This window comes from Felis catus, chromosome C1 (assembly GCF_018350175.1).
Source record: "Felis catus isolate Fca126 chromosome C1, F.catus_Fca126_mat1.0, whole genome shotgun sequence".
Classification (NCBI taxonomy): Eukaryota; Metazoa; Chordata; class Mammalia; order Carnivora; family Felidae; genus Felis; species Felis catus.
Window position 1 is genome coordinate 186,190,073 of NC_058375.1, and position 18,430 is coordinate 186,208,502.

At 40.3% G+C, this 18,430-nt stretch overlaps 1 protein-coding gene across 6 annotated transcripts in view; it reads left to right on the forward strand.

Moving 5' to 3' along the window:
• Positions 1–18,430, forward strand: part of SPATS2L (spermatogenesis associated serine rich 2 like) — a 166,792-nt gene that overhangs the window by 96,209 nt on the left and 52,153 nt on the right. For all 6 annotated transcript variants that reach the window (XM_045034254.1, XM_023259588.2, XM_023259589.2 and 3 more), the window contains 3 exons: positions 10,133–10,241; positions 13,662–13,711; positions 16,333–16,579. In XM_045034254.1, coding sequence (XP_044890189.1) covers positions 10,133–10,241; positions 13,662–13,711; positions 16,333–16,579 — 406 coding nt within the window. The remainder of the gene's footprint in view (positions 1–10,132; positions 10,242–13,661; positions 13,712–16,332; positions 16,580–18,430) is intronic.

Consider the following 18,430-nt stretch of genomic DNA (forward strand, 5'->3'; position numbering starts at 1 on the left):
ACTTCAGGAACAATAAGCTTCTTTTATAGAAGCACATTTCAGTCAGATACACTTAGAGGAGCTTGGCCAATGTGGTAAAAGCTTGGGAAGCACAGCTGATTTAAAAAAAAAACACAAAACTGCTGAAGAACATACATTTACTCCATAACAGATGGAATTCTGGGGCATACTTTTGGTTCCTTGAAAAAAGTGAAGGGCTGGTCTTTAGGAAAAGGATTATATTTACACTCTGGAAGATGAGGACCACAGACTGGAAGTATCTAACATCCTCTCTCTGGCCACATCCTTTTTATAATGACCTTTCTCAGCCTCTTGCTCTCTTTGACATCTGCTCTGGGTTCTCAACAGGATCTTTCATCCCTCAGCCTCTCCCTACTTCCAGTCCATCATCCCTCTTCATAGACCACAGATGCCTTGATCGGCTACATTTATGATTCTCATGCCCCATATCCCTGAGCTCTAGGATGTCCTAGTGTGTTCCTTAGAGTTTATAACCTTGAATCATTCCTTTTCTCTGCTCTGGGCTTACTGAACAGTCTAGGGAAAATCATGACAAATCTGCACTATCCAACATTCGTGGTTGCTCTCTCCTGCTCAGCATTCTTCCACGTATAGAGGCCACTCCCATCACCTTCCCATAAGGCAGCTCTAAGCATAAGGCAGCTCTAAGCCTGTTCCCACTTTTTAAGCCCTGAAGCAAGCTCTAACACTCTCACTTAGGAAATAGTCTCCTTACATTTTCCTCTTCACGATCTCAAATTTCCATTATATCTTCACTTTCTTAGAATTTGAGAATGAGGGGCGCCTGGGTGGCGCAGTCGGTTAAGCGTCCGACTTCAGCCAGGTCACGATCTCGCGGTCCGTGAGTTCGAGCCCCGCGTCGGGCTCTGGGCTGATGGCTCGGAGCCTGGAGCCTGTTTCCGATTCTGTGTCTCCCTCTCTCTCTGCCCCTCCCCCGTTCATGCTCTGTCTCTCTCTGTCCCAAAAATAAATAAACGTTGAAAAAAAAATTAAAAAAAAAAAAAAAAAGAATTTGAGAATGAGAGAGAAGAATCTCCACTCCTTTCCAAACCTTGTTTTTCCACATGGATTTTGATACCCTTTTCCTTCATTTCCTCCAGGACTTTGTTTCAGAATTCACCTCCTGTCTTTCCTCTGCTCAAATCCTTTCTCATTGCCGGCTCCTTCCCTTGGTCAGATAAGCACACTCAACCATTTTGGTAAGATTAATTGTACAGTGATTGTTTTAAGATGGATTGGAGAGAGGAGAAACCAAGCCAGAGAATCCAATCAGAAAGCTTTTTCAAGAGTCCAGGTGAAAAGCAAAGGGAACCTGTTGGGGGTAGTGAAAGAGAGCAGAGAGAACACGTGAAATCAGATGATTTCTTTGTCAAAATGATCCTTGAACTAGTTGTTATTTATGATTTTGCCTTATTTTCCCACTGTTTTGTCAGTTCCTGGAGGCAAAGATTGTGTCAGATTCATGTCACTTTACCTCACAAAATCTGGCTTGAATGAATAGTTAGAATTCCCTCAAAATATGTGTGTGTGATGGGGGAACAGGATGGTGTATTTTTTTTAAAAGAGATTAGTTGGTGAGCAAGGGAAAGGCATCTCCATGTTAAGAAGAATGGTGTAGACCTTCACTCCTCAAATTGTGGCCCATTGTACTAGTTTCCCTTTGTTGTAGCAAATCACCACAAATTTAGTAGCTTTAAATAACATGAATTGATTATCTTACATTGATGGAATTGGAAATCCAGATGGTTCTTATTGGGCTAGAATCAAGATGTTGGCAAGGGCTTGTTCCTCTCTGGAGGCTGTAGGTGCAGAATTTGTTTTCTTTCCTTTTCCAGCTTCTGGAAGCTGCCTGCACTCCTTGGTCATGGCCCCCTTTCATCTTCGGACTTAGCAGTGGCTGGTCAGGTCTTTCTCACATTGCATACTCCGACATTGACTTTCTTCCTCCTTCCACTTAGAAAGATGCTGTGGTTATAGTGGGCCCACTGAGATAATCCGGGATAATCTCCCCATTTCAAAGTCAGCTAACAACCTTAATTCTATGCAATCTTAATTTGTGTGTAACCTAACATATTCATAGGTTCCAGGGGACTGGGGGCATGTATGTCTTTGGGGGCCATTATTATGCCAACCACATCTGCAGACAAGCAGCATGTATATCCCCTGGGAGCTTATTAGAAATGCAGAATTTTGGGCTCCACCCCAAGCATCTGAATCAGATTCCGCATTCTGATCAGATTCCTAGATGATGTGAATGTACTTTAAAGTTTGAGAAGGCACATCTCATTTTTTTCCACCTTCAAATCTTCATTATTCCTTCTAATCCTGGTTTCCTGCCAAAAAGAAAAAAAAAAGTTAATTTTGATTTGTACCCCTGGTGTTAATTCCCAAAAAGTCAGCCAAGTAGAACATGACAACACCTCATGCATTTTTTTTTCCCCGCTGACAGAAAGTAGATGTTAGAAAAGGCAATTAAATTATAGCATTATCCATGATGCCGGGATACTGGTCTACAAAGAGTATTTTCTTCCTCAAGAAGATTCTTGAGAGAACTGCCTTCATTAGTGTGTGGATATTAGTGGTCCAGCAAGTGAAGCAAAACATACACAGATGAGCTGTGTTTAAGGCATCTCTGAACGGCTCAGCATTTGAGAAATGTGACCAAAGCTGATTATAAAATTCCTTTCAAAGTTTCAAGAATGGCAAACCCATAAATAACTCTGGTTCTCACTGGTGTGCAAAGGAGGTTGCTGGCTGTTTGACTGCTGTCCTTAGGGTAGGGGGTGGGATGGAGCGACAACACTGCAGGCTCCTCAGGGCTAGGACCAGCCATGTACACCACATACATGGTATACAGCCATATACCATCCTCCTGGTACCTAGGAGGCACTCCGTTCACTTTGGGCTGGAATACTTTTTAATCCTGTAATACTTTACACTGAATTTCAGAAACGCACTGGGGGGGAAATGGACAAATAAAACTGTAATATTTCAGTGGCCGTATTACTAGGCTTCCTACTTCCTTTAGTTCATTCAGTTGTACATTCATCGATCATCTTCTGATGCCACCCATTGTTCTAGACCCAGTAGATATGTAAATGTGATCTCTCTCACTCAGGGGCTCATGTCCCAGTGGGACAAATAGTCACATAAGTAATTATGCCAACACAAGTTGCTAGAAGAGGTATGTGAACAAGGCTCATGGGCCTTCTCCGTTCTGTCCTTCACATTCTAACTGGATTTACCTGTAAAGTCGTCCGTTTCTCCCTTTTGCCAATTGAATTGATTATTTGGATTTATTATTTTTATTTCCAGCCCTGGCTGCTAGTGTTGTGTCTAGCACTTGCTGCTTATTGTAGAAAATGAAACCCTCTCAAACTAGTGCAAGTAAAAGAAGTTATTATAAAGGTCTGGGGTAGGGTCTTATGGGACCTCAAGAAGAGCTAAAGAAGCAGGCAAGGCAGGAAGTGAGGCAGCTCCAGAACAGCCCCTCTTCATCCCTATTTTCTTCTCTCCCTTTGTATGAAAAAGTCCAGACTCCCAAGGCAGAGACTCTGATTAGCCCACTTGGCTTTTCTGCCAGGTTACTTCCTGACCTCAGTGATCTTTGTCACTACATTCTGATTGCTTCCTACACATCACTCACTTAGTGTGAGTTGCAGTAATACACATTTTAAATTTATATATTCACTGCTCTTTTCCTCTATGGGTTTGTAATGACAGTATCTGTTTCGTTAGTGCTATATCCAGCCACTAGTATGGTACTTGATCACAGAAAGCATTTGGTGAGTAAATAAAGAATGAGCAGGCCGGAAGAGGGGAAGTACCTTATGGTACATCAGCTTGCAGGTGAGGGAGGGCTTCAGGAGAGCCTCGGGTCTGCTGACTGCTCAGTGAGGCTGTGCAGGAAGGTTCTTAAGGAGAGAGGTATACAAATAAATTTTCACCAGCACCCTAGCCACATATTCTGTCCATTTCAAAGACGTGCCGATTTTTACACCTAGAGGGACCCTTCTCCTTCATGGCCCAGTGTAAATGTGCCAACCCTTTTCTTTTTAAAATTTATTGAGCAGCTAATATGTGCCAAATTCTATATCCAACACTTAACATGCATCATCTCTTTTCATTTTTACTGAGACTCTAGAAGGTCATATCCTCATTTTACTGCTACAAAACCAAGTTTTGACAGTTTAAACAGTTCATCCAGGGTCCTAGAGCTAGGATGGAGCAGGGCCAAGATTAGAATATAGGTTGGTTTCAATTCAAAGCTCTGTAATCTGCCTTCTCCAGGCAAACTTTACTGGTTCTTTCTCTGGAGTACCACAGTACCTTGTTCATAAAGACAGCACAGGGTTACTATACACTTTCAGGTGCAAACAGTTCTGGCTCCACTGCTCCACTGTCCCCTTCAGGGCAGGAACTGTATCTGTTCCCCTCTGTGTTCTCTGTGCCTGTCACTTAGTGGGGGCTCAACCAACATCTGTCTGCTGGGCTGACCTTTGGAATGATAGGCACTTACTATGCTATTTTATATTTTTAAAATTTCACAAAATACGGTACCTAACATGATCAGATCTCATAAATATTCCTCCCATCTCTGTTATTGAGATTTAGAGGACATATACACATTCTCCTACCCATATAATGTTTAGGTCACATCACAGTCACCTGACCTCCACCCCCATATTATTGTGGATGGCAAACGCAGAGTGATAGGATGGCCCAAACCTGCTCGCAGAATAGGCCTTTGACCCCAAACAGCAGCTAGATACAGCTACAAGTTGGCATTGTCTCACTCAGCAAGTAGTTGTTAAATACCTACACATGCACATGATCAGTCAGGCGGGGTGGGCATGTTGACTACGCAGCGGTGTCTGAGCGGAGGACTCTTGCCCTCATGCCGCTTACCATCTAGTAAGCACGGCACGTACACACTCAGCATGTAGGGTAGAAGGCGCTAAGTGTAAAGAGACACCTGCTGATAAGAGCTGTGGGAATTGTAAGGAGGCAGGGTGACTTCTGGCAGGGCTAGTGGAGAAGGACCCCACGGAATACGTGGCACTTCAGCTGGACTCTAAGATTCGGACAAGCAGACACCTCTCCTGTCAAGGACAAAGCTCACAGGGGTGGGGGTGGGGAGCCAACACTGGGCAGAGTGAGAGGGGCGTTGGGAAGGACAGGCTGGAGCTGCTGATGGCCATGAATGCTCAATTGTAGAGATTTAGCTTTCTTCTCAAGAAAGGGAGTAGAATGGCCATGATTATACTTTAGGAAGTGCAGTCTGGCAGGAACCTCGGAATGAATTTGCAGAGGAGACGCCGGAAGCAGAGAGAGCAGTTATTTTATGTTTATTTGATAATACTGGGTCTCTACTGATCACACAGCTGTGTAGGTGGATTGAAAACTTTGGTCAGAGAACCGTTTTTGAAACTCAGACACAGTCTAAGTGACTCATCAGTAAGCCAAGAAGAATTTCTAAGGAGTCATCACAGACAGGTTCAAAAAATGCACAGTGTGAATGAGGAAATCTGCTAACAGCTCTTAAAGCAGACAGCGCAAGTCCAGGGGAGGGAGGTTAATGTGGGAAACTGAAACTGAGCAGCGTCTGTGAAAGCCACTCTGCCTGGCTGCTCAGCGCAGGCGAAACGCCAGCAGGGCGGGCCTGAGGCAGAACGGGGCAAAGCCTGCCCGGCCAGATAGAAAGCCCCAGAGAGAGGAAGGCAGGAGAGATTAAACCGCTGAAGGTAAAATCAAAACAACTTCTGAGATGCAAAAGGCGGATTTCTCAATTGCAAACTGAATTTGCCAAACCGGATTTAAATTAGTAGAAGCCAAACAAGGGAACGATTTGAGAAAGGTAAAGCTGTTGCTAAATGAACCGCTACCTAGAGGTCCCGACGGTCGCCCAGCAGCCTGCACTGCCGCCTGCTCCACCCCTCCTGGACGGCTCTGTTCGTGGCGTGAGAACCCTGGAGGGATGCAGTCAAGTGCAGCTTCAAACAGTGGGCTTCGACGTGAAGCTGCAGCAGCAGGCACACCAGCTTGGGCTGTGGCAGTGGAGTAAAGGCTGTATGTCTGAAGCAGCCCCAGAAACAGCCTCTGCGAAACAGTCACTGCAGGCGTGAATTTTATGAGTTCCCCGTATGCAAACTACCATTAGTCACGCATTGATTGATCCATTCCTCCAGGAGCTTCATTTCCAAATGCAAAGGCAGCCTTTCAGTACAACCTCACTATAACACTGCCTTTGTCATCCACTCCGTATTTTTAAAGCTACATCATAATGAGATCTTTTTTAGATTTAAATGCTTAGACCCTTTATAACTCTGCTGCGTCATGAATAGGGACCCTGTGAGGTTCCTGTATTTTTATGTGCACGTATAAGCACGCAGAATTTCTCCATCTTTCTCAAAGACATTTTCATTGGAAAGTAGACGTAGTGAATTTATAAATAAGAGGGTGGAAAAACAATACTCCCTTCACATTAGCCAAGCCCTGGGATTAAAGCAAACACAGAGCTTGGCCCAGAAATACAACTAGAATTCAACATTACTATGGAATACCTAAGAATAGGCAGAGATTCTTTTTTCCCATTTCTTTAAAACTTGACATTCCTATCTTAAGTGTCTTCCTCTGAGAATTGTGTGCAATATTCATAGTTAGATTTAGTATCAGAACTCAGTTATTGACAATTTTCTTAGGATATGTTCGGAGCTAGAATATATAAAATGACAAGGATAGATGTTTTCTGTATCTGACCGTGGTTTTATTTTTTTTTTTCCTTTTAAAGAAGAATAGCAAGTGTTGTATAAATGTCTAAAAAGAAACTGTCCCTATATGCTGTGATTTACATATTATGTTTTACTTTAATATAGTAAAATATGTTTTGCAGAGGAGAGACTGGAAGCAGGGAGAACAGTTATTTTATGTTTGTTCCATAATTCTGGGTCTTTACTGATCACATAACTGTGCAGGTGGATCGAAAACTTTGGTCTACATGGGGGGGAAAAAGTTACAGAGAGGGAGGGAGGCAAACCATAAGAGACTCCTAAGGACTGAGAACAAACTACATGGAGAGTGGGGAAGAGAGGAAAGTGGGTGATGGGCAAGGAGGAGGACACTTGTTGGGATGAGCACTGGGTGTTGTATGGAAACCAATTTGACAATAAACTATATTTTTAAAAAAGAAATCTTTGGTCTAATGTAATTATAATGCAGTTAATGTAATTAATAACTAATCATTGCATTATTTAGAAGGGTATGGCTGATTAAATAATAATGTAATTTTTAAGGTTTTGTTAATGTTTATTTTTGAGAGAGAGAGAGAAGAGAGAGAGAGAGAGAAAGAGAGACAGCACAAGAGTGGGGGGAAGAGAGAGAGGGAGACACAGAATCTGAAGCAGGCTCCAGGCTCTGAGTTGTCAGCACAGAGCCTGCTGCGGGGCTCAAACCTACAAACTGTGAGATCATGATCTGAGCCTTTGTCGGATGCTTAACCAACTGAGCCACCCAGGCACCTCAGAAATTTTACTTATTTTTATTTTTTAAAGTTAATTTATTTTCAGAGAGAGAGAGAGGGAGGGGCAGAGAGAGAGCGAGAGAGAGAGAGCATCTCAAGCATGCTCCAAGCTGTAAGTGCAGAGCCTGACTGGGGAGGGGGGACCTCGGTCCCACAAACCGTGAAATCATGACCTGAGGTGAAATCAAGAGTCAGGCTCTTAACCAACTGAGCCACCCAGGCACCTCAAGATTTTTGTATAATACTAACCAACCATAGTAGCTTGAAATGTTAGAATTTTATTTAAAAGAACTACATTAGAAGGGTAACATGTAATGTTTATATGTAACTCCAATGCACTGGTAACTATTAAGCCAATTGTATCTGTTGTTGGACACACATTGTTAGTGATTTTCCTGGCTAAATGCAGGTGTTTTTGTTCTTGTTTTTCTCTCAGCTTCTCTTTAAAAAAAAAGGGGGAAATGGGGATGTATTGGTCAAAGAGTACAAACTTCCAGTTATGAGAATAACAAGTTCTGGGGATCTAACATACAATATGGTGATTATAGCTAATAATGCTATATGCTGTACTTGAAGATTGTTGAGGGTAGATCCCAAACGTCCTCACCACAAAAAAGAAATGGTAATTATGTAATGGAATGGAGGTATTAGCTAATGGTATGGTGGTAATCATTTCTCAGTATATAAATGTACCAAATCAACACCTTGTACATCTTAACTTACACAATAATAGAGATAGAGATAGAGAGAAAGCTATCTTTCTAACATGATGAATGAATAAGAAAGTACAACTTAACAAAAGACAGGATAGTTGAGAGATCCTCACATGGCCTTTGCATGGCCTCGTAGGCCATGCATGATTTAGTCCCTGCCCACCACTGGTCCCTGCTTATATTCTAAAAGCCTCAGTTCTGCCTCCCTCTGTGCCTTACTCCACATTCATACTGTTCCCTCTACCTAAAATGTCTTTCCTCTTACCTCCTACCCATCTCTTCTCACTTGTCCTTCAGATGTTAACATACCTATATAAGGTCAAGTCTCCTTGTCATATGATTGAATGGCATTAATCACAATGTATACATATATATTTATTTATGTGATCATTTGATCAACACGTACATCCCCCTCTAGTCTGTAAGTTCCAGGAAGTTTGGTGCCTTTGTCACACAATAGGCATTCAAAAAATGTTCACTGAGTGGATTTTTAGAGAGGGGAAAGAGAAAAGGTGAGAAGGAACCTATATCTGAAGAAGTAAATTTTTTAATATAGAATCTAAAAAAGTAAGAACTATAAAAGGTGAGAATAGAAAAAAAAAGCAAAGGAATCTTGAGACACATACATACAAATACATATATTACATTAGAGTCCTTGGTTAAACCCACATGTTTATGAACGTCAAGATTCAAAACCAGCTTTCTGATCAATAGTGTCAAACCTCTGTAAGTTATGTACTTCCAGCTTGTGCTGTTTTCTCATTATAATCTAAGTACTCTCATGTACAGATCTATATGAGATAGGCTGCCTATTTTCTGACATAATTAGGAACTAGGCTATATTTAACTATACTTAACTAAATGTTCTGGTTAGGAGAGTCACATTACACATATCGTACCCATATAATCTGTAGTCCATGAATCTGATTACAGTAAACTGCATGTAACTCTAAAACTCAATTAGCCATAATTTAACCATTGATAAAAACACACAAAGATTGTGCTGTGCTTTCATGATCATCATTATGGCTACCACTTACCTTTGCACCATGAGGACTCTAGAATCTATCAGTAGCAGCTACAATAATCCCCTTGATAGAAAGCTGGGTGAGCTAGGTTTTGCTCAGATAAGTAGAGCATAGTGTAGTAATTCCAAGTTCTGTGAGATAGAGGTCAATGAATTCTATTAGTAAAGAATACATGCTAAATTTAACTAAGAAATACATATAGGTCATTAAAAATTTATTATCAGCTTAGCTTAACCTATTAAAATCCTTAGCTTTCATATATGCATTTACTTTTACGATGTTTTAAATGTTTGATTTTTAGAAATGTGTTTGGGAACATTCTGTATTATGGCTAAGATTGCCATTTCAAAAGTACAATGCCCCACACTTTTATGTCTTTGTAAGCATTAATGGAGTTTTACAGCACACTTGTGTGAGCTTTGAGATGACTGCTTGCACTGTGCAGATAAGAGAAGCTGAGGCATGGGGCTATTTCTGTAAGTTTTCCAAAGATGCCCCCTGAGCCAGTGTAGAGGAGAGCTTGAGACAGAAAACGATCTGTGTCTTCACTGAAAACACCTCTTGTATGCATCCTTAGTCTTGGGGATAGGTTGAGGGTGAAAAACCAGAATTGGCTTTTCACACTTACTACCACAGTCCTAACAAGGAGCTCTTGGTGGACATGAATGCATAAATAAAAAGGGTATCAAGGTGATTTGCAGGTTGAACTTTTGCTGGTCTGAAATGCTTGAGTCTGCTTGATGGCAAGATAGATTAGTTGGCTTTTCAAGGCCTTCTAACAGTTATAGTCTATCCAGTATGGACAATATTTAAAGTGTTTACCTTTCTTTTTCTTTTCTTTTTCCTCATAGATCTATGCAGTTCGCTCAGTTGTTCCCAACAAAAGCAATAATGAAATCGTGCTGGTGCTACAACAGTTTGACTTTAATGTAGATAAAGCAGTGCAAGCCTTCGTGGATGGTAAGCATACATGACCCCTGAACCTGTTAGAACTAAATATTCTATATGTTCTGTGTTTTTCCTCAAATGCATTGAATGTCAATTAGCTACCGACAATGTCATTCTCATAAAAATATGCTAAGTTTTAAAAACACATCCATATACTCAATAAGAGCAGAATTTGGGATTTCTTTCTCCCTCGTGTAAAAAAAAAGATTGTACCTAGTTTCTAAAAGATACCTATTATAATGATGCTAATTCCATTGTCCACCAGTCTTTCCAATTTGTTATTAAACATGCCCTTTATTTGATGGTGTCCTTGTGAATGGAGGGTAATGCACTTCTTTCCTGATCTGGAAAGCCTCCTCAACTCTTCAGCATAACTGTACTTAGCTGCAGTCCTTGAACTCGATGCTTACATAGTCTGAGAGGACTGGTTTATTCTTTTTTTTTTTAATGTTTATTTATTTTCGAGACAGCATGCTCACACCCCTGTGCCAGGGAGGGGCAGAAAAAGATGGGGGGGGGGGTGGAGACAGAGGATCAGAAACTAGCTCAGCGCTGACAGCAGAGCCCGATGTAGGGCTCAAACTCATGAACCATGAGATCATGACCTGAGCTGAAGTCAGATGCTTAACCAACTGAGCCATGTAGGTGCCCCAGTACTGGTTTATTCCTTAGTAGCCTTAGTCTATGATTTTGAGATTGCCTAATTAATCAGAATATCAATTCTGCTCATCTACCTCTAGATCCTTTTTGCTGTCTAAAACAGAATTTTCTTTAGACAAGCAATTGCCAGTGATATCATAGAATCCAAAGTCTTAGGAATATGTTTATCTTATAAATTTGTAACCTACGACCTTATATTTCCTGTGTATTATGGGGAAATTCTCCCCTCCTATTTGAACAATTTCCACTTATGGACAGAGGGCTCGTACTTGTCCTCAGTTACCATATGGGTTCTGTCCTGGTATTAGTTTCTATGTTGTAAATATGGACTGGCTAAATATAATCTGATAAATCGGGTCAGGGAACACCTGTCAGCACATTTCTCAGTTATATCCTATTTATACTTTCTTTGTTAAGGATGGTTTGATTTACTTATTTTCCTAGGATTGGAATAATTTTCCTAAAGTTCTACAAGCATGGTTGCATTTCAGGCCAGGTCTTGAAACCAGGCCACACTCTAAATCTAACTTCTCTCAACTAATCTCAAGATTTAGGGTCCTAACTGATTTAAAAAATGATTGTCATTCAAAATAGACCTGCAAGCAGACCCATAATGAGCAACCTTTCTGTTTCTGTCTCATGGACTGGCAGATACAGAGTTTTTAGTCATAAGAAAAAAATAGTAGAAAATCTGATATTGATCTAATTCGCAGCATTTGGTGCAATTTGTCTCAAGAAAAAAATTTTGGAAATCTGCACATACTGGCGTAGATAAACTCTCAAGATTCACTTGCCAACATCATTCACATGCAAAAAAGCTTTAGGACAGGAAAAAGGTTATTATCCCCATTCTTCCCCACCCTCACTTGGATTGAAGCCCCCACATTCCCCATCATGAAAGTTTTCATTACAAAGTGACCCTGATGAAATGCACAGATGCTCAGTAACTGATAGACTGTCATCAAATCCGTTTGTATTTAAATAGAGCACCTTGCTTGTCCTTGAAATTGTCACCTCGTTGTCAGTGTTGAGATCTCATTGAAAAAACCCATTGATTGCTGAGAAATCTCATATCACTTTGGTTGGGGACCAGTTGGAAAACTTGTTTAAAAACCACTGAAGTTCGAAAATATTTGTTAGGAATCACTTATGAGGCATATTAAAAGCACTATTTCTGAGTGGCTTCAAAAGCTTCAAGCAGTTTCAGTATAATTAAAATTTAATAATAACACTTTCAAAATTCTCTGTGAACATGAGTATTTCTTCTTCAGAATTGCTCTCGAAAAGCTCATTGTCCAAATTGCAAATAGAATTTATGTCAAAATGTGAAAATTAGAGGAATAATTGTAAAGCCATAAGCAACTCACCTGCTTTCTCTGATTGGAAAGAACATTATTTAATGGTGCTTTTTAATTTTATTTTATTTAGAAAACTGAAGTTTAGCTGTAAGTAAAAACTACCCTAATGATTATTAGCCACTGGATCGGCTAAGAAAAAAGCTTAATAAAAGTGACTTTCTAAAGTTCTTCAAAAGGAGAATACTGTGAAACATTAATTCTCTGGGCAAATGAGAGAAAGACCAGCTCAGTTAATAAAAAGTCTGAATTATAACTTACTTTTAAGTGCGGTGTTATTATTTCAAGTACATGTAACTCAGAAAGCCTAAGAGGGGCATTGAATTGGAAACTTTGAATAGATAGAAATAATTAGCCTGTCTAAACATTTGTCAAAGCAATATGGCCTTCTGCTTATCTAACAGTGACAGTGGACTCAATAATTGGGACCCTACTAATTTGAAATTTGTTATAAAGACCGGCCTGAAGTTTATCTCTGTTTAGCCAACACACTCATTGTACAGAACTATTAGTATAATGAGATTGTATGAAAAGGCTTAAAATTGTTAAAAGAATACATTTAAGAGCTACTCTTTTAGAATTACCTATTTATAGGAAAACAAATGATGTACTCATTACCAATAACGTATTGTTGAAATTACCCCCAGCCCAGTTGGAATGAGGGAAGAACTTTGTTACACCACGTGGAAAACAGTTATCATAGCTGACTAACAGTATGCATGTCTTTTAAAATATTTTACAGCTTAATCAGGTTAGACTTTTCCTCTGAGTCTGTGCAAGGCCACATATGTATGTGAATAGCATGGAGAAAACCTGAGATTAATATGTCAGTCGATGAATTTCTTTTGTTGCAAAGTAGAAGCCTCGCAAAGAGCACATCCCATCCTTATGCACAGTGACGAGAGCAAAACCAACCTCAGATAATCTGCCCTCCTTATCACGCTGCTCAAGTTCAAGTTGCAAACATAATGAGTGGGGGCAGAAAAAGAGCAGGAGTGGCCAAGCAAAAAGCTTTGATGCACTTGGTTAATAATATTCAAAATCCCATGTTTGGTCTGGAAGATTATAGGTATTTTGATTCATATATCAAACAGAACAATTTTAATTCCACCTATGGCAATGAAGCTAACAGAACATTCTCAAGATATATTTCATTTTCTCTAAGACAACATAATGATAAAAAGGTAAGCTTCATGTAGTGGGGCTTAATACTTTGATAAAACCAAGATCATGCAGTGAATTAAATGAAAGTCTGGAAATAAAAAATGAAACTGGCATTTTTATTAAGGTAGGATGTATCAAAACAAATGAAAAAGCCACAAAAAAAAAATTGCTACCAGGATGGAAAGACAGAGATGAATTTTGTGTGGTGTTTTATTATGTGAATACGTGTTGAAGGTTCTTTGTCTTTGTCTAGGCAGTGCAGTTCAAGTTCTAAAAGAATGGAATATGACAGGAAAAAAGAAGGTAAGATTAATACTGATTGTAAATTAATCACATCTCCAATCAAAACATCCATGGTTGTTACCATTTAAACAAGGTTACCAATTTTATGCTTCTTTCAAATATGTTGGTATGTAGACCGAGAAAACTTGCAAATTCAAGACTCTCTTCAATTACCAGCCACCCTCACTACTAATGCCCTTGTTTTCTGTTGGAGTGTTTTTAACCACCAGGTGTGCTTTAGAAGTCTCAGAGTTTTTCTTTTTAAGTATTAAGGGGAACCCAGCCGGAGAATTCAAAGGATTCAAGACGTTAACTTGCCTGAACATATTCCGTAGCACAAAGAAAAAATTAGGGAGTGTTTTAAAGATACTTGAAAAGCTCTAAATATATTTTCACATGTTTTTCCAACTGAAAGAATCTGTCCAAAGCTGCCCTGAGTTGTTTTTTTTGTTTTGTTTTGTTTTGTTTTGTTTTGTTTTTTTGTTTTTTTTTTTTTGCTGAGTTCTAAACTAGATCTTTAACAAAGGAACAAGAAAATACCTTAAAGCCATAGTAAGAAAGGGACCAATTTTTTTCCTTCTTGATAACCCTGGCAAACCACTCTTTGAGAACAGAGGGAAGGAGATTTTACTCTGCCCTCTTCGAATTATTTTCCTTTCTTGGCTAGTCACAAAGGGTTTGACTTCTGGGCACACGTGAGGTGTGCCTGTGTGCACATGGCACTCTGTCTCCAGAACATGCCTGCCTAATCTTGTGTACATATATGGCGCTCACTATCTCCTACGAAGTGTACCGGTCTTGTTCTTGGCCTGCAACCTGTTTTAGTCTGATTCTGTTTTCAAAGGAACTGCCCCATCCGTACCCATAATTTCCCAGCCAGGCCTTGTGTTTTGGGTATCCCACAATATAATACTCCAGTCTGCCCTTCCCCATGAGGGAAGATCACAGGCCCACAGAACAGGTTTTGAGAAAACAAAAGGCAGCATTACTTCCATAAAATCCTGAGATGACTGAGATTACTGAAATTACCCTTCGCCCTCTGTTCTCCCTTTAGTTTCTTGTGGAATAGGAGGAATTGGGAGATTTTTTTTTTAACCCCTGTGTGTCACCCTTTTTGACAATCTCTGCTTATCTCTACTCATGGTTTCCCTGACTTCTGTGTGAGCTGAAAATGGTTTGCAAGTGATTGAAAGGCAATATTGACATGTCCGTGGAAAAATCTCAGATGTGCAGTTTGGGTATCAGATTTCTCTGATGTGAAAAAAGGAGCAGAGGAACAACTGCAGACCCAGCTCACTGAGCCTCCACCTTAGAGGTTCAGTGGGAAAATGGTCTCCCCAGCCCAGCAGACATGCAGCTTGCATGGGAACCTGTGCCGCCAGCCCTTCCCTTCACCCAGGGAATGGCTTCTCTCAGCCAGAGGAGCACTACTGGGGGAATGATGGTGGTTTCAATGGGAAAGAAAGGGAATGAGGAGGAGAATTAAAAGGAAACAGTTTCTTTTTATTTTTTCTGTTCAAATGTGTTGAAGAACAAAGCCAGGCTGATGTTCCACTGGCACTCACTGCTGCAGCAGGTGGGTGGGACAGGGTCTGCTCTAATGGGTCAGGCATCTGTTCTGCTTGGCCAAGGTCTGCACCGTCCTGAATGTTAAATACATTGAGTACCCCGAAGGTACAAAACCAAAGTCAAGTAAAGCGTGCAACATAATTGGGAACATCTTCTTAATTTCCTGTATATTATTATGTATCATCCATTAGGGCATCTTAGGAGAGGTACCGTAAAACCCTGCCATATTGTGATAATTGGGGTCCAAAAACATTTTAATGGCCTAAAATGCAGGGTGGTGTTATTTCAAAGTAAATAAAGTGAAACCATGTAATGCTGTTCGCCTCATAGCAGAGAGGTCGTCCAGGATTCCAGCTGCACAGTCCAAATCCAGGTGGACCCAGATCGGTTTGGCATGGCTTTATAGCAGTTGTCTGCGCCAGCTTAAATTCTCATGGGGATGATTATGTGTCCTGTGGCTGCCTTGCACTCCGTGGACAGTGGCAGCCATGCCAGGAATCTCCTGGTTGATTGGTATCTATCTCGGCAGACCCAACCTGGACTTTGGGGACCTGCCTTCTACTTCTTCATCTTGCAAGGACTTGCCTGCCCTTTTCCTACTGATTCTCCTCCTCAACCTCCTATCCTCCCCGGAGGATCAGAACCCTTGTCTCCCACCACCACATCACCAATTTAAGAAATGTGAGCTCTTCTCCAGTGGCACAATATCTGAATTCAAGTTGTTTGAAAGCAGTTCTCACAAGATTTTACTATATTACCGTTCATATATATATATGGCTTCAATTTGCTCCAATAATATTTCAACTTTTAGGCCATTCCCTGCTATTTTTTTCCTTTTAAGGGAACTTTTATTTGCTCACTATGTTTATGAGGTAAAAGTTTACACAACTTACTGTGAGAAAGAAGATACTTACATTAATGTGGGCGGTTAATAAAAATGTAGGTGTTTTCGCCCATTCTAAAGGGCCAGAAAGCAAACAAGATAACATACTTCATTTTGATGTCTAGGTTCACTTTGTATCTAAAGGGTCTGAGCTGAATAATATTATCTTCTCATTTGTTTCTCATTCTAGAACAATAAAAGAAAAAGAAGCAAGTCTAAGCAGCATCAAGGCAACAAAGATGCTAAAGACAAGGCAGAGAGGCCAGAAGCAGGGCCCCTGCAGCCACCACCGCCCCAGATACAAAATGGCCACATAAATGGCTGTGAGAAGGACAACTCATCCACCGATTCTGCCAGTGAAAAACCAGTCCTTATCCCTCGTGAGAAAAAGATCTCGATACTCGAGGAACCTTCAAAGTCCCTTCGTGGGGTCACAGGTCAGTAATTCTCGTACAGAGTTGCTTAGGAAGGCACAGAAGAAAAGGATGCAGAGGGAACCCACTGAGTTGATTGTTTCTACTGTTGATATTGTTGAAAGAGAAGGGTTGTTCTGCATCGTGCAGGGATGCAGACATCTTCCCATAGGAAGGGGGTGGGGAGGATGTTGCAGGGCCAAAGAATAAAACTCAGCTTAGCCCCGCACTAAGTCAGAGGATTATTTTTTCCAAGGAACATAGTTCTAATCTGTATTAGCATCATCGGGAAAACAGAAATTCCAGTTAAAAGAAATTTTCTTTCAAGACACCTTTTCCTGGGATAAGGGAGAAATAATTGATGACAAGAGCAAATGTTATTAAAGGGTAGATCAAATTATTTTAACTTTTGGTATTTTATATTATGTGACAGAACCTAAACTTCCAGGGTGTTAGAATCTGGAATATTAATTATTTGTGCTATAGCTATATCTTAATCAGTCCACCAAAGGCTACTTTTTAATCAAGTGTATGACGTTGGGTGTATCATTTCATCTCTAGTGTCCCATTTCCTTTCTGTAAAATAAGGAAACTATACTACAATGTACTAGATCAGTGGCCCTCAATACCGTCTTACTGAATGCTCCATTTGATAACAAATCCTAAAATAAAATTCATAGATAATATAATCTATGTAATCTATCTAGAAACAGGATTTCAATAAAGCAAAAAATGTGAGAAATCAGGAACCACTAAAAAATAGAAAACCTGATAAAATGGTCTGATACACACACCCACTTATAATGAATCGCTTTGCACTTAAAAGACAACAGTGGTCAACAAGATATTGTAGACAGTGGTTTTTTTTGTATTTCACCTGTGATGTAAGAGCTGAATGAGAATGTTTGTATATAGACACAGCATTGCTAGGAAAACAGCTACTACAAATGCAGGCTGATGCAGGGGTGCTAGTTGTTAGATACCGTGACTACAGGTGTCATTGGCCATGTGATTTTCCCAAATGGTGCAAAACTTTTGATTGGTTCCGAACACCATAAAATACAATCTTTTCTTAATTTACCCAGTATTAAATCCCAGAAATCCAAGTAAATCCTGGAAATCTGTAGGAAAATTATATTAAAAAATACTTGTGTTTATATATGTAAAAAAATACTTGTGTTTCTCATGTCCAACAGGACATGAGAAAGTTCAGGACACAGGATGATTCTTTGTTGTGCAGGATGCCTGTGATTGTAAGTCACCTGGCTATAGGTGTAGGCCCCTCTCCCACACACAAATTTTAAAAATGCCCCATCAGTTTTTCAAAATGCCTTCGAAGCGGTGGTAGATTCTCCCAGTGAGGACCAGATAATTCCTGAAGTCCTTCTAGTTACAAAATCCTGCTTTTATTGACTCAGTGACTCTTTAAATTCTTCCTACACGCAAAGCACTGTGCTCTCAGGCCATAGTAAATTCAGAGAAGGGTATGGTATGGTTGAGGCCCTGAGGGAATCACATCCTATTATTTATTCTTGAAGAGAAGGCTGGGTTTACAGTTTAGGGAAGAGAGGTGCTACATCCAACTGAGTGATCCAGGGAAGTTTTGTGGGAGTAGTAGTTATTGAAGGACCCATAAATTTGAATGAGGAGAGGGGATTTGGAAGGTTGAAAAGAAGTGGAGAAAACTTGACTCCATACTCTTGTATGTCTGCAGTCTCTGAGTAAGACAGGCCCTGCCTAGGAACAATTCAGTCCAATAGAAGATGATGCAAATAGAACATCTCCTGGTGACATGTCCCAAATCAGGGCTCCACTGAGGAAGCAACACATTAAATAACTGACATGCTACACAGCACACTAGTGAGTTTGCAACTT